This window comes from Drosophila ananassae, chromosome 3L, assembly GCF_017639315.1.
Source record: "Drosophila ananassae strain 14024-0371.13 chromosome 3L, ASM1763931v2, whole genome shotgun sequence".
Classification (NCBI taxonomy): domain Eukaryota; kingdom Metazoa; phylum Arthropoda; class Insecta; order Diptera; family Drosophilidae; genus Drosophila; species Drosophila ananassae.
Window position 1 is genome coordinate 13,368,453 of NC_057929.1, and position 24,875 is coordinate 13,393,327.

General features: G+C 41.2%; 1 protein-coding gene across 6 annotated transcripts in view; it reads right to left on the reverse strand.

The window, feature by feature from the left end:
* Positions 1 to 1,770: 1,770 nt before the first annotated feature.
* The window catches only part of LOC6494321 (myb-like protein AA), a 60,220-nt gene continuing 37,115 nt past the window's right edge, over positions 1,771 to 24,875 (reverse strand). For all 6 annotated transcript variants that reach the window (XM_032450253.2, XM_032450252.2, XM_032450254.2 and 3 more), the window contains 3 exons: positions 23,723 to 23,846; positions 8,191 to 8,315; positions 1,771 to 6,278 (listed from right to left, as the gene is read on the reverse strand). In XM_032450253.2, coding sequence (XP_032306144.1) covers positions 4,272 to 6,278; positions 8,191 to 8,315; positions 23,723 to 23,846 — 2,256 coding nt within the window. In that variant the 3' untranslated portion in view covers positions 1,771 to 4,271. The remainder of the gene's footprint in view (positions 6,279 to 8,190; positions 8,316 to 23,722; positions 23,847 to 24,875) is intronic.

Below are 24,875 nucleotides of genomic sequence, written 5' to 3' on the forward strand. Positions count from 1 at the left end.
TGTCAATAAATTATTTATAATATTTGGAAAATGTGATATTTAAGCAGCCTTTGAAGTTTGATTTCTCAAATGGGATCGCGATCGTTCTTTGAGAATCGAGGCTTACGTGTTTGTTCGCCTTTTGGTTTGGAGGCCCAGTTCGATGGCTTTTTATGCCATTCCAGAGCTGGTCAGGCCCGGCCAGGCCACGCCCCCGGCCAGACAGCCGCCCCTTTTGGGGCCCAGCGACGTGTGCATAAATCTTGCACGCATATTTAACTTGATGATGTTAAATGGCTGTACTAAAAATACGAAATATGCATGCCATATGCAGGCAACAGTTTCATCCTGTCGCCTGGTGTATTGGTGGTGTGTGAGTGTGTGTGGAATGTGCCACGGCAACCGCCTTGCACACCCAAACACACACACACCACACAACTGCAACAACATGGCGACATTCATAAACTAAAACTGAGCCAAAGAGTCTCCTCGAAAGCCAAAAGGCTGAAATGCCAGTGGTCTTTTTTTGGCCTGGCTTTCGGGCTGGCCAAAAGCCGAACGGCCAACAAAACGTTCTGTCCAAAAAGGAAACCGAGCTTACCAACCACAATAACTACATTGAGAGAAATTATATAGGCTAGCAAGGTGAAGATTGGGTGCTCTATAAGATATTAAAAAGGATATCAAAACATTCCTTTTAAAAGCATATCTATCTTTTCTTTACAAACATATTTTAGTAACAAAATAGACCACCTAACCCATGTACCCTTAGTTAGAGCAGCGATTGGTTTTTCTCAGTCACCTTATAGGTTTTTTTTGTATAATTTTTTTATTATTATTTCTTGGCATGTTTTCTTTTCGTTTAACGGCGGCAGATTTGAAAAGAATTTCTGCTCGCAAATGAAATTGTTTCCTGTTAAAAGCTAAAAAAGAAGAAGGCAAGAAAACAAACTACAAGCCGGGTTAAATGGGGATGGACTGGGCCGGCCGGCCACATGGATATCGATATGGACATGGATATGGACGGCACCTGCCGTCGCAACGATTGATGAAATTAAAAGGTATAAATAAAAATCTTTTTAATGGTCTGGGATTTGGAACTTAATTTTTTAATTAAACAAGCCCCACCAAGGAGGAGTGACCGTCGCAGGACCGGCGGAGGAGATGGGACATTTATGCAAAGCAGGAGCCACTTGGCCACTTGTGTGGCCCCTTCATGGTCTGCTGGACATGAAAAGGAGGAGCACGAGTTGGAGGGGCAGTAGCTTGAGCTGGGTACCATAATAACTGTGTTTGCCTTGGGCCATAGCCAACACTTTTACTGCCCCAAGGAGTCGAGGGCCTAGACCAGGGCCCTGTATAACATGTTAATCCCCCGACAACGATGTCAAATGTCAGCACATGTGATTTGTCATTAGCAGACGGAGGACTTGCTCTTGGAATCCGAGGAGGACTCTGCGTCGGTGGTCGCCTCCTTTACATTGTCGCTTGGGCGAACATTTGTCACCTGGGCCCTGGGACCACCCGGCACTTGTTCCTGACCGCAGTTTACACGACACTCCGCCCCAAAGGAATGTGCAATTGATATTCCAGGAAAAGATCAAGACAAAATTTAACCCAATAAATAAATGAAGACACTATTTGAATTTATATATATTTTTTATTTATACGATTTCTCTGCACACATTCGTTAACCAACGTAAAGAATCAACTGAGCATTTATTTGAAGATTTTGAAAACTGAGACGAAACTTATAACAGAGAAACAAAAAAAAATAAAAAGTGTCGAATATTTTGTTGAGGCTTTTATTAAGTTTCTAGTGTGTTGTTATTACTTGGTTTTAATACAAAGAAATGCAATTAAATAGTCAGTTATATATTCATATATAAGATAGAGATTAATAGGGATAGAATTCGTTTGTTTTTGGGGGGAGACAAAGGCAAGGTGAGTGATGGTGAGAGAGTGTTGTGGGTTGAAGTTCGAAAGGTCGTAAGTTCGTAGCGAAAGAATCATTTTGCTTTCTATACATAAATAATTACATTTAATGCTCGGCTTAGAAATAAAACATATTACAATTTACAATGGTAGAAGTGTTAACTTAGGCATACGATTAACGATTAATGCGTTAATTAAAAGTAGTAATAGTAGAAAGAAAAGTGCAAATGAATTTACAAATGACAAATGACAATCGGCCCAAAAATCCACTCCCATTCGATGCAAGTTGAAATAAATAGTTTCTGTCTGCGCTGGTTGGTAGAAGATCCTGTTAGGGTCCTGATCCACCTCCTCCTGCTCGTCCTACTCCTTCTTTTTCATTCTTCGATTCAACATAAGAATTTTGTTTATATTACAGCAACGCGCATATGTATAAGTACAGTAGTTCAATTCAAGTGTTTCGGTTTCTGTATCTGTAGTATCTGTTTCTGTTTCGGTTTCTGTTCGGATTTTGTTGTATTTATTGTTAGTTGAGTGCTGCTTCAATGCCTAGTTAAGTTAATAATTAATCGTTCAATTGTTAAATGGGTTTCTTGTCTTAAGTACACACTAATTAAATTTTCACCTAAGCATCTTGCTTTAACTTCTTGATTTTTGTTTGCATTAAATTTACATTCATACATATTTCTACATATAAACTTGACTCTTCAGTTATGTGTTTTTTGTTTTTTTTTTGTTTACGCATTTCCCTTCAAATTGTTTTAATTTCGCATATTTGGTTTGTTAATATGTTTGAACTATTTATTTTTAATATTAATATAAATATATGAGAAACAATTTTTGCATATCTTTTTCATGTTCGTACACATATGCTTATATGTGCCTATATATATATATATATGAATATATATAAATCTATATATATTCGCATGTAGAAAAGCAGCAGTTGGTATTCCTTGCTGTTATTTTGATTCGATTTTTTTAGTTGTAGGTTCTTAGTTTTTCATCAATCAATAAATATAACGTTGTTTATTCAGTGTGAATTTTGGTGTTTTCTTGCAGTACATATTTCTTTTTTTGTTTTGTTTTGGATGCATACGTAATTAGTTCTTTAAAATGTTCCATTATTCAAAATTTGTTTCCATTGCATATTTCTCACAAGCTATTTCCTAAAATCAATTTATAATGCTGACAATTTGAATAACTCTGTTTTGTTTTCGCTTAAAAAATTCGGTTTATTCGGTTTTGAATGGAGTTTTTTGTTCTCGTCTATATCGATTCCAATTTCGATCGCTTGTGCCTAGTAAAATTGTTTAATATTTAGTTTAAATCTTTCATTGTTTTTGGAAGTGTTTTGCTGTGCGAATTTGTTACCGTCATCGTTGCCGACACATAGTTTCTGCTTGCGTATGAATTTAAAAAACTTCTTCATTCGTTTTGTTCTAATTTGTTTACTAATTGGTTTTTGGTTCGTTATAAAATTTTGAAAATATATGCATATATGTATATATAATATATATATATATCGTTTTTTTTTCGCCTTTGTATTTATTTATTCTGATTGCTAATTAATTTAATTGATTTAGTAAATCAAACGTTTGCTACATTTTTTTTCAGTGCCTTCGAAACGTTAATTTGCTTGCAACTGAATGTCGCGCTCCTTCTTAATTTCCATTTCAACAATTTTAGTTTTTCTTTTATCGTAAATCGTAAATCGATTATTGATTATCGATTATCGTTATCGCTATCGCTTCGGCTTGTCGATTTGTTAGTTTCTATAGCACATACTCGTAAATAAAAACGTTATTGTCTTTTCATTTATAACTATGTAGCAGTTCTGAGAGAGTTTCGTTCCCTGCGGCCTCTCGAGTGCAGCTGGTGTAGTGTTCACTGTACTCGCTACTGGATGAAGTGCGGCCTGAGTTATCGTTATCGCAATCCATGGCATCCGCATCCGCATCCGCTTTCCGCTTTCTGTAGTGTGCTTTTAGGCATAGTGCAAGTGCAAAAGTCGAGTCGAGTCGAGGTACTGAACAGTAAGCAACTCCTTGTGTACATCGAGTTTTATATGTTTATATATATATGTATCAGTTCATTATAAAATTTTGTTTATTATTTATTCATAAATATTTTGCTCTTCCTTTGATTTTATTTAAATTCATTTGAAAAAATGAGTATAGGTTTGTTTTTCTCTACGAGGCCAGATTCTGTTTTCAATCTGTCATAGGAATATTTGATTTTATTTTCATCCAAACATACTGATTTTAAAATGTAAATCGAAGCCATTTTGAACGGAAAAACAGAATCGGGCCTGTATAGAACAAGGATTCATAAGTAGATTATTCCATTTCTTACTACTACGCGAATCTCCTATGCTTTTGCATCTGCGACCTCTTAAGTGCCCGGTCGATTTTGTTCTTTCCAATCCTGATGAATTCCGTCAACACCGACGTGGTTGTGGTAGGAAGGTAGCCCGACAGGCTGACAGGCATCTGCCGGTTGATATCCGTGCTGTTGCTGCCGTCGTTGCCGTTTCCATTACCATTACCTTCCAAATCGCCCTCGTAAAGATCGGGATAGACACTGATGTTGTCCAGGTTGTCGATATCGATGTCCCCAGCCTCATTTCTCACGTAGGTCAGTTGGTGATAGGGCGTGGCCATCAACTTCCGGGTGAACTTCCTCAGGCTCTTCTTGGTAGTGGTTGCCGCCGTCACGGTTGCAGTTGCTCCCGTAGTGGCTGTTGCCGTTGGCGAGGCCTCCGTCAGGGAGTTGTTCAGATCACTGTTGATATTCTTGTGGATACTGAACAAGGAGGATGGTTGCTTCCGTTGTTGCTGCGGTGTTGTTGCCAATGTCTCGGCCGTGCTGGACACTCTGGTCGTGGCTGAAGGTTGCCGCGACGCCAAGAACTTGTGTTGCCTCTGCGGGGGCTTCACCTCATTTCGGCCCTGATTTGGCGTGCTCTGTGTTGTTTCAGTCTGACTGGTTGTGGCTGTTGGTGTTGTGGTTGCTCTTGCTGTTGCTGCTGATGTTGTCGTTGCTGTTGCTGTTGCTGTTGCTGCCGGTGTGCTAATCCTTTTGGCCATCTCCTGCTGCAGCGGCGTCTGCTCAATTACCAGCTGCTGGCCCGTTGTCGAGGTAGTTGTGGCCGCTGTTGCTGCTATTGCTGCTATGGCTGATGTTGCTTTGGTTTCATATGTCGCTGTGGATTCCGCCTCCTCCTGCATTCCTATATCCTCCACCATTTGGGGCTCGTACTGCAGCAGCAAATCGGTATCATTACCGCTAAGCTCCGACGTGGTCTCCGATGCCTCGGCCTCCATTTTGGTGATCATGGTTGCCCAGAGGTCGTAGTTGCTGCTGCTGCTAATACTGTCGTCGGATGTTGTTGTTGTGCTGCTGCTGCTGCTACTGCCGCTGTTGCTGCTGCTGCTAAAGCTATCGATTGTGGACCAAGTAGACCAGGGATCTAAACTCGTGCTGCTACTGCTGCTGACGTTATAGGGATCCAGATCCTCGAATCCTGTGCTGCTGCCAATGCTACTGCTGCTGTAAAAGGAGTCTTCTGTATAGGCAGTTGTTGCAGTTGCTGCTGGGGCCAACTGTTGCTGTTGCTGTTGCTGTCGCTGCAACTTGGGCTGCCTCGACTTGCCCTTTCTTCGTCTGCCCTTGCGCTTGCTGCTCAATGTTGCTGCTGTGGTTGCTGTTGCCGGGGATGTTGCTACTGGGGTAGTTGCAGTTGCTGGTTTCGTTGGACTAGCTGTAACTCGTTGTTGCTGCTGCTGCTGCTGATGTTGCTGTTGCTTCTGTTGCTTGCGCCGCTTCTGCTTCCTCTCATGTTGCTGTCGTCGCGCCAGCAGCGATGGATCATTATGGTGATGTCGCACCTGATGTTGCTGCTGCTGCTGTTGCTTCGATTGTTGCTTTTTGTTAGTTCTACTTAAACTAGTACTACTATTATTATTAAGAATAACGTTATTATTATTATGGCCATGATGCTCCTGTTGCTGTTGCAACTTTTGATTTTGGTTATTCGATTTGTGGCGATTGTTTTTGTTGTTACGCGGGGGCTTCCGACTCTTAATGTTGCTGTTGCTGCTACCATTACTGTTGCTATTGCCGCTGCCGCTGCCGCTACCGTTGCTATTGCTGTTGATTTTCAAATGCCTGTGCTGGCGGTAAAAGGTCTCGACATCGATCTTATTGAAATGGTAGCAGGCATCCTTGACGCTCATCTTTGGACCCACAGGCTTACCTCCGTGCGTGAATCCGACTCGTCGCTCTGAATCGACAATGGAACGGAACACGAAATAACCGTGATGGATGGTCTCGTTGAAGTAGCAGGTATCGCGCAGCTTCGTCTGCAAAGTAGATGAGAAAAAAGTGATATTAACAAGGGTCTCCAACTTCCGTACACATTGCATGCAATTTATGAGCGGCATTTCCGCCCAAATATGTGGATACATAAAGTGATAGCCTCATATTGTCTCTGATATGAGTATCGACCACGATGACAGCGACATCATCGGGCGAGGAGTGAACGTTTATTCTGTCTTTTGTTTATTTATAAAACACTTGAAATCTCGACAGCGACAACCAAATGAAACGCGGCTTTTGACTTGGATCTCGGCATACCCTAGATATCTTAATACAGTGATGGGGAGTATGGAGTCTGGGAGTGATTTGGAAGTTCTATAAATACCAGGGCATTAAGACATTCGAGACTAGAAATCTGTGTTAAGTATTCTTTGGATTGAGCGCGTGTTGTTGCCGTTTTGACCATTTTTGCTATCGGCATTGCGATCTGAACGATCAGATAGATTGGTGCGATTGGGCCTTAAAGTGTTGCAAACGACGCAGATGGAACATTTCCCAAGCAATTAAGTCTTGTGCCATATTTAGCGATGGCTCCTTGTTTACACTCGCAATATTTATAGCACTTAATTGCTATTTTTAAGAAGCTTCTCACCAATGGTCAAGTGCCCTGGAGAGCAAATCACGTTTGTTCTATTTTCGGATGGAGTTCGCTCATCAAGTGAAATGTGAATCAGATGCCCTGTCCAGACTGACCTCCACTAGTTGTAGTGTAAACCCCACACATTAACCTTCCCCGACAATAAATGCCGCATAAGATATCACCTAATGCAATATAAATCACGGAGTATATTTGCACAATAATTCAGCATGGATTTGCGGTCATAATCGAAAGCAACGACAATAGAACGACAACAAGTGCAGGTTCTGACCTTAAGAGCTTAGCATTGTTTGCCGTTCGGTTAGACTCGAGTGCGGTTATAGCTAACTAACTGTATTGTGAGTGGGGAAAGGACATTGAAATTTTTTTGCCATTACCACATGAAATCGACAATTAAGTGCCGTGTCATCGGACTGATTGATTAGACATATCTGTTTATCATCTACGAGTTGTTTGTCTAGTCAATGATTTTTATGATGGCAAATCATGAGTGGCGCACTTCACAATATTGGCATTGGAACTGCCCACGAAAGTGTTACAATGTCTCAAAAATATTATTTCATCCCGGCCTAAAATCAAAAAAAAATATTTTAAAACAGTTGCAATTGATTGCTTCATGTGATATCACGCATACGCCGCGTAAACATTCCCTGTGCCACATTCTAGTGAGTTCGAGTTCAAGTAATTGCATATTAAATTGTTCGCATTTTTGGATTACAAACATATAATGTAATAAATATTTTGTTTAGTCCGTCGACAGATTTGGTGCAACTGCAACCGGTTTTTGGCCATTGTGAGCAGCTTACACACTATTTTTTTATGATCCACGGCGCCTGCAATTTGGCCAAGTTGCTATAGTATTGTTATTGTCGTATAAACGATCGTTTGCATAAAACCATTATGTGGAACATGCCATAAATTATAGTGTTTGTACAGTTAGTTTGCATAAAAACAAATCGAGGAGAAACGCAACGGTCGGCTTTGTCAAGTACAAATGCAATGCAATCAAAATCGCTGCACCGGGCCTTGACTACATCAGCATTTACACATGTATATAGATGTACATATATACTTTTAGAACAAATATTGTCTAGCATATAATTATGGCTATTGCCAGCAATTTGCTTGCACAACAGGCCATAAACTTTATCAACGCCTGGGAATTCTCTTTCATCTTGGCGAGCATTCCAGTGACAGCTTTTTATCTATTTCGGGGAACTACATCACAACTGAATCACTCTCTTAACAATTCCACAACTTTTTAATTTCATTCTTAAATTATTATTTAAGATACTCACCATGCCAACTAATCTCCAATTGTCGTTGAAGCACAAATACCTTTGCGTCTCTTTTGCGTACAGTGCTAGTTTGAATGTGAACTCTTGGTTCAGATAGTCCGGGAAGCCGAGTATCGTTATATTTTCTGTAGAAGAAACACACACACAAAAATTAAGAAACAAGAAAATAATTTTATTAGTAATCAGCTTGGCGAGTGTTTTTAATTGATGTAAATATTTGGCGGGCAAAAACATTTTTAATTAAAGGCAAACACGGCTCTCTTCGTCAAAGTGATTAAGCGTGCCAAAACGGAAGGTTCCTCTGATACGAGCGGGGAAGGGGATCATTGGATCATCACATAATCAATATAAAGACCAAGTCTCTCCACTTCAGATTGGAACTTTGACCTTAGCCGAGACACGTGTCCAGGCGGATATTGTTAATGGATGTTGGGTAACGATGGGTATTTGTCAAATATTTAGTTCAAATAAGATACGAAAAGCTGAGCTTGGCTTTTATTAGCTTATGAGTATTAAATGGGTAGTTGATTGATTTATAAATCCATAAAGGTCTTATGTTCAAGGACAGGATGGAAATTGGCCACGATATGGACATCGGAAGAGGCTATATATGAGAATCCTGGATTTTGCAAGGGGTACCCCCACAAAAATTGAAAAAATATCGATCGAAAATGTTGTTTTCAGGTTTTGATGCAGAATGATGGGGAATTAAACCACAAATCGATAAAGGTATTCTTTTTAAGGATCGGATGGAAATTGGCCAAGATATGGACATCGGAAGGGGCTATATATGAGAATCCTGGATTTTGCAAGGGGTACTCCCACAAAAATTTAAAAAAATATCGATCGAAAATTCGGTTTGAGAATTGAATGCAGAATGATGGGGAATTCAACCGCAAATCGATAAAGGTATTCCCTTTGAGGATCGGATGAAAATGGTTAAAGATATGAATATGGTTGTGTCTGAAAAGGAGCACCTTATCTGAATATTATTTAGATATCTTCAAGTTGAAGATATTTTTCCGGCAATCGAGGAAATAGTACAAGTATTGCCCTGCCTTATTGATTTCGTAATAGTTTCGTTCCATTTGTTTGCTGTAATTTCAATCCAATTCTAAAACAGTCTCCCAAAATAGGCGGGAAATGCATTAAACCTGAAAAAGTCAAGTAGCTAAGGTGCGCATGCTCTCTCCGCTAATTATAAACTAACAATGTGGCCGCAGATGTATCCGTATCTGTTGGGGCATCTGCCCATGTATCTCGGTATCTGTATCTGTAGCTGTTTGCCCTGGCCTCGACAGGCTATTGAACTTCACCAGATGGGCTCTAAGGGAGCCAAGGAGGGCCTGGCTCCCTGGCCACAAAAGTCACTAATAAGTAAAGCACTTGAAAAGCCAAAGAAAAAGGCAACACGAGGAGAAAAGCCACTCGAGTTAGATTGATAGGTGACTGGGTTCAGTCGCCGGTCTCAGTCAGTCATCGTCGTCTGCCATTCAGGCATTCTGTCATTCCGTCATTGTGGCAGTCTGGCATTCTGGCAGTCTGTAAGTCTGGCATTCTGTCATTTTGCCGTTCTGCCAGTAATTAAATTTATGCACAGAAATTCTTGGCAAAAACCCGCTGGCCTGAAGCTCTGGCATATGCAACTCTTGGCTCTCATATTTCATAAGCCGAGGCAAGCTGAGGGCTTGAGTGACTTTGTGCTTCACACCTTTGGCCGCCGGTGGCAGTGCCACTTGTGCCTTTGTGCCTCTTGGCCCCAGGGAGCTGTTGCCTTTTGTTGTTCTTGTTAATGTTATTGTTGTGATTCACGGCCTGGCCTGTTCTAGCCAGGCTTATTGATTTCATTAGTTTGGTGACACAAACACAAAGCGGAGTGGAGCACCCTTTTGCCTGAAGGCACTTGTGAGCTAGCACTCGATGCTACACTGAAGGAAAACTTTGAAAAAACTGGTCTAAAGAATTTCAATACCACAGTTTATAAGAAGAATGGTATGACAGTGCATTGAGTCAGTCTCAGTTTCAGTCTTTACTTTACTCCCCCTTTTTAAAAATGTTAGAAAACTCAGAAACCCTTGCCTTCTTGATTTTTCAATAGAGCAGGAAGTGATAGACCCTCTTGATGAGAAACGGGAACATGGTTGCGGTTTATGTGGCCAAGTTATACCATTAGATTACCCACAATTCCATATCATTGAACTCTGAACGACTTTGACATTGACTCATCATTAGCCCCCTCCGGGAATCTCCGAAACTGGAAAAGCCAAATGTTTATTTTTAAGTGCTTAACAAAGAAAAACTTTTCACGATCCACCAAAAATCGAAGCTCACAAGCCAACCAAAAATCCAAAAACAAAAAGCCATCAAATGCATTTTAGGCATTGGAATTTTTATGGGCTTTGATCTTTTTGGATATTTTAGAGATCTTCGACTATGGGTTTGTTTTTCACTCAATAAAAAGCCACGATTGGGTCACATTTTTGCCGCACAAGTTATTAAGATTTTAACAGTCGAATCCCCGTCTTCTGCCGAGTTTCTAATTAAGTTATTAGTCATGGTGAGTGGAATTTTCGTCGCGTCTCGTTTCGTTTCATTTCATTTGGTTTCGAATGGGCGTTTGAACGGGAAAATGCATCAGCATAAATATGGCAAAAAGCGATGCATTTTGGGGAAACGGCATTCTGCCCCAAGATGCTATCGATTCTGGCCGATATGGGGGAGTGATTTGTATCGAAAATAATGCTCTGGATATAGAATTTCAACCGAAGCACCTATGTCCGTGCTTTGTTTTCAATTTATGGACTTAGTATTTATGACTGCAATCGATCGATTGTTATCCAAATGCCATAATTTAATTGTCAATAACTGATGACTGGAGACGTCACAGTATTTGCGTCATTTGCGTGCAAAAATCCATAAAAACTTGATAAGATTGGACATTGCCAGACACATTCTTAAAACAAGAACTAATTTCATCATTATAGTTTTCATTTATAAATACCTCAGATTATGGGTCATCCAATTCGAGACCTCCAGCTGGGCACAGCTTTATGAGGTGGGTCGTAAAAAACACAAACCTTGATATATAATGTCAAAACTCCGAAAATATAACAAATGACACACTCAGAGGGAAGCCCACAAAGCAAGCTCATCAACACCGATGCCAAAAGGGCAGCCGAGAATGCTGAGAAGATCCGGAAAACAAAGAACCCCGGGCCCCAAACAAACCATAAAACCAACAAACACAACAACGAATCTTTAATCAAATATGCAAGCAATGAGCTTCATCAACATAAAATTAAAAAATCATAAAATGCTAAACTGCACAGCATGAACAAAATTTCAAATCAAAAAACCGAATCAAAATAAAACCAACAACACGAGTTGGGGCGTCAAAATGACTCGTAATTGCGGCACATGTACGAGATACAAAAAAACAAAATATATACAAAAAGGTAAAACAAAAAATTCGGAAAAAGATTTTACGATCTCTCGACCAAGACGTGTTGGCCCCGTCAGTTTGTCATTCCATCAGCATGATCTTAGCCTCCATCTTTCCGATCAGAGTTATGAAAAATAGCCAATACGATTGGTGGGCGTTGCTATATCTCTGGCCGACCGAAAGTGATAAGCATAAATCGTGGCTTATCGATCTCTATGGTAATCAAGAGCCATTCCCCTGGCATGTTTATCGGGTTTAAGCATATTTGATTTTACTTTCCAGATTCTACTTTCACTCGCCTGGGAGTGGGCCTGGGAGATTTATGCGGAAAAGAATCTCATGCCGGCTTATGATTTAAGGAGGAAAAGCTAAAGTGAATTTAAACAGCAGTATAGTAGTAGTTTAAAGGTGTGTTTTTCCTCCCTTGAATAGTTCCGGGAAATCTATTTATTTCTAATGAGTAGTCGAGTGGTTTTTACGTAGATACCTTTTAAACTTGGCTTGTAATCTTCTCTCAGTAACTTTTTGTTTTGAAAATAAAATCTCATTAAATTTTCCCAAATGTTATCCTTGACTTTTGAGCTCTACTCCCACCCAGAGCATTGCCCTGGCGGCTCGTTCCAATAGTTCCAAGAATGTCGTCTGAGGCATTCACTTCGATGGCTGCTTTCCCGGAACTTTTACGCTGACGGCGACGACTGCAGTGGCCTGCCCCCAAGGGTCCCGGGTCCCGGGGGCCGAGACCCTACTGGACTCTGGAGCCCCGTCTGGGCAAAAGCGTCTTAGATTACACTGGGCCCGAGAGTAATTGCATTCTGCAGTTTGCATTTTGCATATGCGGCAACAACGTCAACGTCAACAAACAACTGCGATTTGTCACATGCTGCAACTAGTCACCATCACCATCACCATCAACATCGCCATCACCATCACCATTGGCCATCGCCATCATCGGCATTGGCATCGTCATCGGTATCGGCGGTGGAATCGTCGTAGTTGTAGCAACTACTCTGCCCAGTTATTGACGTTTTTGTCACGTTTCCTGGAAGAAACCGTTTTATTTGCTCGCCTGGTGCCGGGGCTGGCATTTTGGTTTGTTTTGTAAGCCGAGACCGGGAAAACAAACTTCAACTTGAAGCCATTGCACCGACTCTCCGGCCGGTCGTCGTCAGTCCGGCACTCCAGCGGTCTGGCGGTCATTTATCAGTTTTTTTTTGGTCCGCTCAGCCTCTTAGGCTAGCGAGTTTGAAACTCGGCCCATATCTTTCCAACTACACCAAGTTGAACTGCACTAATGCTAATTGCATTGGCACGCCCTGCAGACCAGACCTCAGCTTCAAATCGACTCCAAGACCCCGCCAACATAACACCAATACAGACACATAGACGAGTGCCACGAAATTAGCGCCATTTAATGTGGAGCGTACTCAAGTTTTACGCACGATTCTTCCACTGACGCCACTCGAATTGTGGTGCCCCTAGGAATTTGTTGCACCACCAGAAGGGCGAAGAGGGCACAGTGTCAATGAGTTAATTAGCGCACGATTTGTCGCCCCCACAGACACAGAGAGAAAAATTCTATAAATGATTTAAGAGAAGGGAGTTTTTAGGTTGAAACTTTAGAGATACTTTTCTCAGTGCTGGGATAGACACTCTCTTTATGTGGGTGGCTTCCCTCGTGAAATAGAATCTCTTCTTTTATTGGAGTCAGCCCATCGATCCCATTTCTGGGTCACAGTTTTTATTTGCTTATAAATTATACGTAGTACTGATTGAATTTTGTGGTCCACCCAAGGAGCAATTAAAATTTAACAAATATTTCAGATAAATATTCAAGATTTTAGTTAAAATTGTATTAAAATAACTATAAACTCTAAAAGCCTAATAGGCTAACCTTGTTGCTCTAGTTTTTAAATTTGTATTTTTCATTCGAGTTTGATCGTAAAGTTTTTTAAGTAAAGTCAGTTTTTTGATTTTCGATTAAACATATTTATTTTTAAGACTTTTACGTGATCGTTAATAGAATTGCATTTCCTTTATGAACTCTTTTGTGTGTCACAGGCAGGTGTGATGGGAAAGGAAGGGGACTTTTCATAGAAATCGTTTATAACCGACATTTATTTAATTCATTTATGTATAAGGCAATCAATTAATGTCTGCTGCAGGCCCAGTGACTCATGGCGGCCAATATTACTCATCCGCCCTGGTGGCATTTAAGTAAATATGCTAACTGTTATTTCAGAGCCTCCTGCTGCTGTTATCGATATACCGGAGAGTCGGCAAACACATTTATCAATCGAATGGCCTGCAGTGCCGGTTCAAGTCGATGACAACGGTGATCGTCAGGGAAAATAATAAAAATAAAACATATATGTATGTATGTTGAAAAAGCATACCGCCTTTTGTAGTTGATATTGAAAGTGGTTTTTCTTTATTTATTATTTATTTTGTTGTTTCATTTTTTGTTCAGACCACACACGCAGCCCGCTTCGCATGTTATTTACAGTTAATTGCTGCTGGCGGCAGCGGGATTCGATTGCCGCTGACTGTGGCAGAATGAATGTTAAATTACATTGATAGTTTCATCAGCCGCAACAGCAATTTTTTGCGCCCGCTTTTGTTTATTTACTTGCGACTCGGCTTTACTCCCAGCCCTGCCCCTGCAGTGTGCCACTGCATCTGCGGTTTCGCTTTCATTGTTGCAACCAAAGAGAGTAGATGGAAAATAAATTGAAACTGGCATTTAATTAAGTTAAGCCGAGAGGCAGCGAGCCCGGGTTCAGGGCGAACGTATAATAAATAGCACTCACTGGCAATTTATTAAAATAAATACAAAAATATATTGCACCGGTCAACACTAATTGCAATGTTATCTTAGCAAGGACGTTGTAGATTCAAAAAAAAATAAATAAAATAAAAGTAAAAAAACTCAACTCAAATTGCCAGTGAAGTTGCAACATTGCAACAAAGTCAAAGTGTGGCACGGATTTGGTGGACTTTATTAATTAAGTGCAAACGTAGTCACTTACAAGCCGTTTAAACTGCGTGTTAGCCAACTTGAAATGGCCCGGCTAATGCGCCAGCAGCAGGTCTCCCCAAAAACAACAAAAAAAAAAAAAAACAAATAAACAAAAAAACAGAAAAAATAAAATATACTTGTATGCCGGGAAAAATTGTCAACCCGGTCACATAAATTTGCCTCTAGCTGCGGTTGCTTACGCTTTTCGGTATCCCATTTAATGGGTTAACGTTAACACCTCGCGGCAATTGCGCGGCCAAGTTGCAGGTTGCAGGTTGCAAGTTGCACGTTGCAACAGTCAAATAGCCACACCAGCAAATGGCCAAAAAAGCCACCATTTGGCTTGTCCACCACCACTAAACAGTAAAATTTTGCTGGCTTCCTTTTGATCATAACTCGCTGAGTTATTTTGACAATTTGAATTGTTTCTCCACCACTTGGTTTCGTTTTTTATTTCGCTTTTAATTTTTCTACTTTGCTGTCCATTTTTTTTTTCATAATTTTTTGCTTTTTTGTGACCAAAATTGCCGAATGGATCTGCATACACGCCATTTGAATTATGGCCAAAATAGATGCTGAGGCATTGATTACGTCACCATAAATTAAGATATAGTTGTCAGGAGATTTATGCAGACAGGTGTTAATATTCATCGATTGGCCAATGATCGTAATTCTCCAGGAAGTTGCGTGGGCGCCACTTCGCTGTTTGTGCCACAAAAAATTTGTCAACTAATGGGTTAGCGGCAGATAAAGCCCGGTTTATGGTTGTATATGGAGTGATTTTGGCAACCAAACCATAAATATTTCGAATTAATTTCCCTCAAATTTGTCCGAAATGGATTTCCAATTGAATTTCCACTCACTTTGCGGCAAGGTAGGGTTGGAAAGGAATTGTTTAAAATTCAATTTGCAAATTTATGCATTTTCAATAGAGCTCTCAATAGAGTAACAAAGTGTTATTATGTTATTGGTTCCGAATTTATGGATCTAATCATTGGCTTTTAATGAATTTTTACTATTTATGAGTATTATTTTTATTGACTGTGCCACAAATGAGAACTGTATTCTACAATTTTCCAGATGTGTTACTTCATCGGCGACTTCCCCTCACTTGAAACTCAAGTGTCGACCACCCAACGATTCCCAGATCATGGAAAATTGTTGACGTTGCGATGGATGGATCCAAGGACCCAAGTCGGCGGGCGTGTCTGGACCACTTACAACATAATTATCCTTTCCGAACGGCTCAAAGGTAAACAGAGCGAAAAAGACCCACTACTTCTGATGGTATGGATGGTACGAGAGAGCCCTATAATGATGCCATTAATTAGCTGAAATTACCAACAATGGCTGGAGAGCCGGACAGAAATTGTTTGTGCAATTTTAGCACCCTGGAACCGCCCCGGGGCCAAGGGTAACACCTTTTGATTTACGCTCCCTTAGCTCGTGGACCGTAAAACAAAAGTTTAGGGCCACGAACAGAGCACCGAGAAGTCACCTCCCAGAGATTCGCAGATCTATGTGGCATTGGACTCGGTTTACCCGGCAGGGCGCCGTCTGTCTTTCCGAGGAGGGTTCTCCTGGCCATCAGTTCTGTGTTTTTTTTTGTCGGGCCTAGAGCAAATGTCAGACGTAGGGCATAATAAAAACGTCATGTCCTTGTCCTGCCTGTGTGGCAAACAGGATCGGTCTCCCTGGTCGCATTCCCGGTTCTCGGCCGGTGGCTTAAGGTGCCAAGTGCGGCCAGCTGGGTTTTTCCCCCCGCCCACTTTTATTGTCTGCCATTTTTGCCAGCCAACATTATTTCAGTTTTTCAGTTGTTCTGTTTTCTGTTTTCAGTTTTCAGTGCCTTTTGTTTTATTGTTTTTCGCGCGTCATTATTCTGACTTTAAGATTTTGTTTGTTTGTTTTCCATTGCCCCCGAGCAGGGACTAGAGATCCTTGTCTAAGCCATCCTGGCCAGCCAACTGTCAATGTTGTCGGCCAGGACTTAATTAAGGCTTCAGGTGTAAAGTGCCCATAAAAAACGAACCACAAACACAGACACAAAACTTGACCAGCCGAGCGCCATGAAAATTATTATTCGAACCCACAGATCGCAACTCTTTTTTTTAAGTTTTTTTTCGTATCTTCCTGGGAATGTTTTGCAAATTGATTCCCTGGAAAAATAAACCTGTAATAAGCCACTACCAAGGTGGCCATAATCCCGCTCTGCTTTTGTGTGTTTTATGGCTAAATGTTTGTAATATTTTCGATGGGAACATTGGCCAAGTCATAGGATCCATTGATGTGATTGGATTGTTTAACTTGTTGCCGATTCGAGTTTCCATTGATGCCAGAAGTCTTAAACATTTTAACTTGATTCTCCTTATGTTGAATTAGTTTTTTGATTACTATTTTTTGTAAATACATTTTATTATAAATACTCTTGAGTTGGCCTAAGAAGTAAACCATTTAACTTTAGTTTGTTTAAAAAAAGCTTTTACGGATTGGAACTAAGTTATATCTCATGTTTTCTTTCAGCCTCCTTGAACCTTTCTGTTTAAGCCAAATTGGATCACCTTTTTTGGCCTTAATGGCGCTTCCTAATCTTCGCAGCCAAGCTATAAGGTCAACGTCCTGAGACCCTCTTCTCTTTTAGTCTTAATTTTGTTTTATGTGCCAAAATGCTGGCTAAATTCGCGGCATGACGGCCCTTTAATAAGAAGATATCCGAACTCCTTTCCGAGCATGCCCCGGAAGATAACTCTATTAAAGGCTTCGCTGTTGAACGGAAAAAGTCTGAGTGTGGTCTAGACTTTAAGCCAAGTTCATGGTTACGTCAGAAGGCAAACGATGTGCCAATTGAATGGCAATTTACCCAGACCCCGTTTTCTGCAAATTACCTGAACTACAAGACTTAGTTGACAAGGTGTCGGCAGGCACGCATTGTCATCAAACAGATACTTGAATTAGCCGGTATATTAGGGGAATACGGGGGCTTGGGGGGACTTCAATGGTTTTTTTTTGGGCGGCTTGCGTGCAACTGGGAACAAGCCAAAGACACGCAAGCCACCTCTTGCCATTAACAACTGCCCAAAATACACAGGTATTTTATGATTAAAAGCTCCATTTGCATGCCCAAAAAAAAAAAGAAGAGAAGAAGTGAATCAGGGTTGGGGTTTCTGTTTCTGTTCTTTTTTTGAGGTTCGAGTTTGAGTCATGCAAAGTGAGCCACCATCATCATAAGCTCATTAAACGGTAGTGAGACTCGATTCGATTCCAAAGACTGAAGGACCCCGATGGATTTGCATATCTGCACGCGATGTCCTCCGCTCCTTTCCCTGTCAATTTCCCCCTGGTTTTACGTAATTGGAAAGTGGCAGTCCGGCTGGAAAAGAACTCTGAACGAAAGGAGAGAGGAAGGTGCCAGTCTGGCCGAAGTGAATTGATTTATTTGGCCCGGCACAAGCCATCTGACAAATGAATGCATTTCCGTTCTGCCGCAATGATCAACCGACAGTCCTCTCTTGGATTTGGCCACAATTTTATTTATTTGTATCTCTGTATCCCCGACCTCAAAGCTTGCGACATTTCCTGCCCAATGACACGGAAACTTTTAGTTTTTCGAGGAAATATTGGCTCGGGGAGATGCTGGGGGAAATGCTTAAAATAAATTAGAGTAAATCAATTGAACAGACACTGGAGATTATCGATTGTGGCTTGGCTGATTTATAGAATCAGTCATTTTGGACAGATCCAAAAATAAATTAGAGTAAAGGGGTTAACAGGAGGGACACAGAGAAACTAGGATCCTAACGAGGAGAAACCCCTAACAGATGCTGAACCTTCACTCTCATTACACAACCCAAGAGATACTATATCTCACCACTCACCAAAAAACAGGGTTAACTCCTCCAAATCAACAAGAAAAGTAAAAAGCGGAAGGGCCCTACTGATATAAATGATGATAAATGCAGCGTGGGGGAATTAAGTTCAATTTAAAGGGTATTTAGGGATCAGCCACACATCGGGCGACAGCAGATCGCGCGGTCCTCTCGTCCATCTATCGTCCGATCGATCTCAGCGGCGCAGCAACACACAAAAAGGTTCATTCCTTTCGGGGAGTGACGAAAGATCTTGTCCATTAGGTTGTCTGCAGGCAGTTAATAGCTGCACCACCACCAAAAAAATACAAAAAATACAAAAAGAATTAAAAAACGAGCAGGCCAACAACGGTGGCTCAAAAAGAATCCATATTGAGATTGATATGTTTGCCAGGGTCCCCAGACAACAGGCGATCGGCGATCGGTGATCATAATGCCATGATTATAGTTTTGTGGTTTTTAATATTCATGTCGATCACAAGAGGGCCTAGCTAGCTCTTTTCGGACCGGCTAAGCGATATTTGTTTGATGAATTTATAGCCAAAGAGATCGGTGATCGGCGATCGGGGGTTCGGCGGCGTTTTGTTTTATCCACGGCATTTCTTTAATGGTTTTTCGTTTCTGGATTTGGAATTGGGTATTATGGTATTGGGGTATTAGGAATCGAGCTCGTAAAATGCACAATTTAACGGTGAGCGGGTTTTGTGGAGTGTGCTATAGTTATGAGTCTGAGTTGGGTCTCTACCTATCGATTATCTCACAGATAATCAGACAGGGAGTGGGTCACATGGTGGGTTTTATTGATTAGAACATGATTCTGATGATTATTAATAATTCAAACACTAAACACTGGAGAGTGGAGGACTATCTGATACCCGGTACTAGTCCTGACTAACCATTTATCTACTCCCATAGATGGTATTCCCACGGTGGATAAATTCCGAGAACTTTTGATTTCTAGGCTCATTGACTAGCCCTTTTTTTTGGCCTTGTGGGTTTCTCAAGTGCGTAATTGCTGACAGGCCAGCTCCTTGCTGCCAACTGGAGATCAAACGATCCAATCGCTCAATACCAATCGAAGCCAAAAAGGAAAAAAGATTTCGGATGGAAAGAAAGAAAGCCAGCTTTGAAGACGAGCCGAACGGCATTGTTATTCAAAATGAAGGGGAGACACTTGAGAAGACAACAAAATAGAAGAGGAAAATAGAAAAACTACTGGGACAAGGAAAACTACATCAAATTGGCGCTTAAATATTTTCTGACCAACTGTGGGAAACAATAATATTGAAATAGACAGAGCCAGAGCCAGGGATAGGGACTGGGCCAGGAACGAAAGCGCATTTGACTTCAACTGTAAACTTGGCTTGAAATGGAATGGAATGGCCACTTGAGTTTTGAAGCGTTAAGTGGAAATCAATGCAGGCCCTCTCTCTCACACTCCCCTAGCCCCATCTCTTTCTAAATTTTACCAAAAAAAAAAAAACAAGAAAGGAAAGCTAACTTCGGGCGGAGCCGAAGTTGATATACCCTTGCAGTTCAGTCGCAGTCCGCTAGGTGGCGCCACCCATCTTATTTTATTAGATATATAGCGGATCGTTTATAGTCGGCCGATCCTTATGAAAATTGGCAGATCAGATTGTTTTCCCCAAAATAGAATCTGTACCAAATCCCATCTTTCTAACTTAAAAAACACCAAAGTTATGCCAATTTTGATCGTTCTATGACAGCTATAGGATACAGTCGGCCGATCCTTACGAAATTTTGTACATAAGATATTTTGGTCAAATATAACATGTGTAGAAACTCCCAACCCTCTAACTTAAAAAACACCAAAGTTATGGCATTTCCGATCAATCAGTTATATGGCAGCTATAGGATATAGTCGACCGATCCCGGCCGTTCCGACTTATATACTGCCTGCAAAGGAAAGAAGGGTGTGTGCAAAGTTTCAACTCGATAGCTTTAAAACTGAGAGACTAGTTTGCGTAGAAACGGACAGACGGACAGACGGACAGACGGACCGACGGACAGACGGACAGACGGACAGACGGACAGACGGACAGACGGACATGCTCATATCGACTCAGGAGGTGATCCTGATCAAGAATATATATACTTTATAGGGTCGGAGATGTCTCCTTCACTGCGTTGCACACTTTTGACCAAAATTATAATACCCTCTGCAAGGGTATAAAAATGGAAAAACAAGAAAGATTGAGTGAAGCAATTGACCAAAAACTGTCGAACTGACGATCGGCAAGCGGTACACTTGTTCGGCTTTGTTGTTGACCATGTTTTCTTAACCGTTTGAGCCCCTTTTTCGACTCTTTTTTTTTCTACCATTTTACCAAGTCGCGCGGTAGGTAAAAGAATATCGGATCGAATCTGTTTGGGAATTTTTCAACATCAACAGTTTTCTAAAGCCAAGTCGTGGTCGCCAGCGTCGGCGTCTCTTGGAAATTTGTTTGTGAGCTGGCTGGGCTGGTGCAACGGAAATGCATTTATTTGCTGACGTCTTGGCCTGGACTGAAGGGCCAAGGGCTATGCTATCCGTCTCTATCGGTGTCCATCGCCCTGTCTCTGTCGCAGGGCGTTAATTGATGAATCTGCGCGATCGGACAACGTACCGGTGCCAGTTCAATATACTATATACTATAGCCAGACCAGACCCCATCCCGGATTCCATGTGCTATTTCTTGGAATCTCTTTCGGGCCATGATTTCCTTTCTGACCAATTCTCCCAGCCAAAGTCGAACTTTCTGTCTTTTCCTTCGTTTTCCCTTTTGGGTGTTCATGTTAAACACATCTATTTATATTTTAATGATGTTTGTAATGATGGTGCTAAATATTTCCCACATTATTAGCACCTCTTCGTCTGGGTCTCGGATGTCTGAGTTTCAGTTTTTTTCTTCATTTTTTTTGGGCTCAGGGACAGGCGGCAAAGTCATTGAGGGATTTTCTTTGGGAACCCAACCATTGGTTCAGGGTGTTCATGTATGTGATCGTATCACAAACAAATAGGAAGGTTAGGTATGCAGACGATTAAGTTTTTGTGGCCAGCAAAGGGGTTGGGAACAGGATTAACAAATTTGTTTAAGCCAGATCTTGGTGGTCAAACAGGGAGAGAAATGGAAAGATGAATGGCTGGAAAGGTGAATGGAATTCGGCCAAATATTTGGCCATTCTGCAAAGACTTTACTGAGACTACTGGACTTCTTGAAACCATCTCATTATGTGAATTACAGACGGCTTCTTCAAAAGTATCTCTGATTGATCGCTGGCGCTGCTGCCCTCAACGATGCTGAACAATGCTAAACATTTTTAATGAACTACAAGGTAAACACCAAACAGCCTCCAGAACATCCAAGTGCCAAGAATGGAGAGAGTCCCAGAGGCCAGACCCTTGGGGGAGTGGGTCTGAAATTCATTTGATCAAGAAATTAACGGTTTCGTTACTTGTTACATGCATCCCAAGGGGTAAGGGTTAGGGCGTTGATTGGGCAACGCCCCGAACATATAGCCATGGTTATAACCCCAAAAGACAAAGTACGAGTATAGGGGGAGAGCCAGAGCCAGAAGCGATTGCGTTCTTAAATTTATGACCGCACATGATGAGCTATAAAATGTTTTATGGCCCTGGACCCTAGTTGCATTGCCGGTCCTAGAACCAACCCGAATCCGATTCCGAATCCAAATCCAAATCCGTATAAACATAAATCCGTATCCGTGCCACAAGCCACCTCAACAATTTTCGCCTTCTGTTGGTCCGAAATTAAATCGTGTGATTTATTGACATGTGGGCCCGCTTCTGTTTTGGGAAAATGGGAAAATGTTGTGGTTACGTGTGTGTGGTTTTTCCTCGGGGTGGTGAAAGTGGTTCCACCTTTTCCCGCCCTTTCTCCTCGCAATTGATTGAGATGTCAAGATTCATTAGCCATCATCCCCTCCATTATTTCGATTTTGGTTTTCCAGCTAACCAGGAATATGGCTGACCATATTATCCGCCACAAATCCGCCAGCGGAAATTCCCAACTAAACAAGTGTGGGTTAAACCCAAAAATCCCAAACAGCAGCTTTGGCTAACAGGGTACAGGGAACAGGGAACAAGGATCTGAAGGATAATCCTCGACTACCTGAGCTTAGTCATGCAAATGAATGAAGTTCTTCAGGGTCGAGGCCGGAGAGGGCGTGAAAATTGACAAAGGAACTTTCGCACATTAGTCCTTAAGTGGTCTTAGAGACTCAGAGAGGACCCAGAGACCAGCTGGAAATTTTCACGCGCACTCGCAACAAAACAAAAAATCATTTTTGCACCTGTTGTTACTGCATTTTCCAGCATTTTTCTTGCTTCTTGTGAACCCATTGTCCTTTCGCTTCCCCTATTATCCTGCTGTGTGGAGGCTGTGTAAGGTTGTGTAGCTCGTGCTGGTCCTTGTACATTATATTTTGTTTTTTTCTTTTCTTTTTCTTTTTGTCTTCAACCAGCAGCTGCAGCGGCTCTAATTGGTCATGGTCAGATGGTTGTTGTTGCCACCAAAGTAAGACGAGTGAAAGTTGACCCAAAGCGTAGCAAATTTTTATGATTTTCTTCTTGTTTCTGTCTTCTGAGATTTTGCAATAAATTAGGCACTATATGTAAGGTTAAAAACTGGCCAAAAATGTGGCTTTAAGAATACCAGATTTTGTAAAAAGCCTCAGAATTTCTGGCCCCAAGAAAGTATCTCTCTCTCATTGCATTCCTCACCTCATTGTTGCAACATCTGAAGTATGTTTCGTCATGAATTTCAATGAGAGTTGCCTCCTAACATTATTAATAACTTTTTTTCTACAATTGTAGCACTTTTTTAGGGCCCTCTGTGTATTATTTTTTGGTCAAGTCAAGAGGTGGTATGCCCCATCTTCCCCATGCCATCTATTGTCATGGAAATTAAAGCAAACAAACGCCGGCAACAAACTACTGTAAATAATTGAAATATTTTTGTTTCTTCGATATATAGTATAGTATAGTTTCGTATTGTTTTGTGAAAGGTATATAGAAAGTGGAGAGTTGTGGAAATTGTAAATTAGATGGCAATGTGAAGGCGTTTCCTGCAGACGTGTCAATAAACAAAAAACATGCAGTTGAGGTTGCAGTTGAGGGGCTGGGGGCACTTGAGGTGTTAGGGGCACGAGGGGGTTAAGTAGTAAATTTATTGGAATACTTACGTATCTGTGAAGTGTCTGTCACTGAGACTGTTCCTTCCGCAGCTAGGTGTATGGCTTTGTCTTGTGCACACAGTGACATTATTACGTAATCTTCTACTGTACATAATGCACCTGAAATCACCACCTGGAAAAAAAAAGAGTTCAAGGACTTGGTAGTAGGTTAATCTTAAAAAGTTATAGAATTTTTATATCTAGTTATATTTTGTCCCTCTCTCTCAACCTTATCGCAGTGCTATCTAGCAAAGGGGCCTTCAATAATTGTATCTAACAGATACTAACGTGAAAATATCAAACCCAAATTGCATACCAATGTTTACACGTTGTCACTACAAATACTTTGATATCCAGAGCACAGAGCAAACAAAAGCACAAAAGTATTTCATGTTGTTTGTTTGCTTGTTCTTCTATTGCCATCTTTGAGTGCCACAACACTGGCCTCCCATTTGGGGCGTATGTCGGTAGCCCCCAACCCCAACCCCAACCCTTTGATTCGTGTTGGGTAATTTATCATGTTTGATTAGTTGTCTCTTTGATATTTTATTACATTCATTAATAATCGCGCCTTTGATTTAATGAATTTATTGTTTCGCCAGGCAGGCGGCACTCGTTTCTAGTGGCCACCATGCCCCCCCCTGCTACCCGGTTATTGTGCCAGGTCAGGTTATAAATCAATTTGGACCCAGATACCCACATGGCTTACACCTTACAGTGGAAGGACTTTGATAATGCGATTTCTGGAATGCCCAATTATGAGTGCTTGGCAAATTTTCAAGATTTATTTCCAGATTTACGATATAGTCTTAAGGGCTATCTCTCCAGGAAATTGTAAAGAAAACAATTGACAATTGCACTTCTCTTGTTAGATATTCTAGTGTGGACTTTGCACTATCTGGGGGGTATCTTGCCCCCTCTACTTTGGTTACAGATATCTCTGAATGAATAAGAGTTACAACCAGCCCCCTGTCTCTGTCTCTGGCTCTCTTTCACACACATGCCACACCTTATCTCCATTCATAATTTCATCAACCTAGAAAAAAAAAAAACCAAACTCTTTTGTGTGGGGCCTTGCTACGCTTTATTTATTAGAACTCTGTCGATAATTACAAAATAATGCATTTGGTTGCCTCCCAGCCCGCAACTCCTCCACCACTCG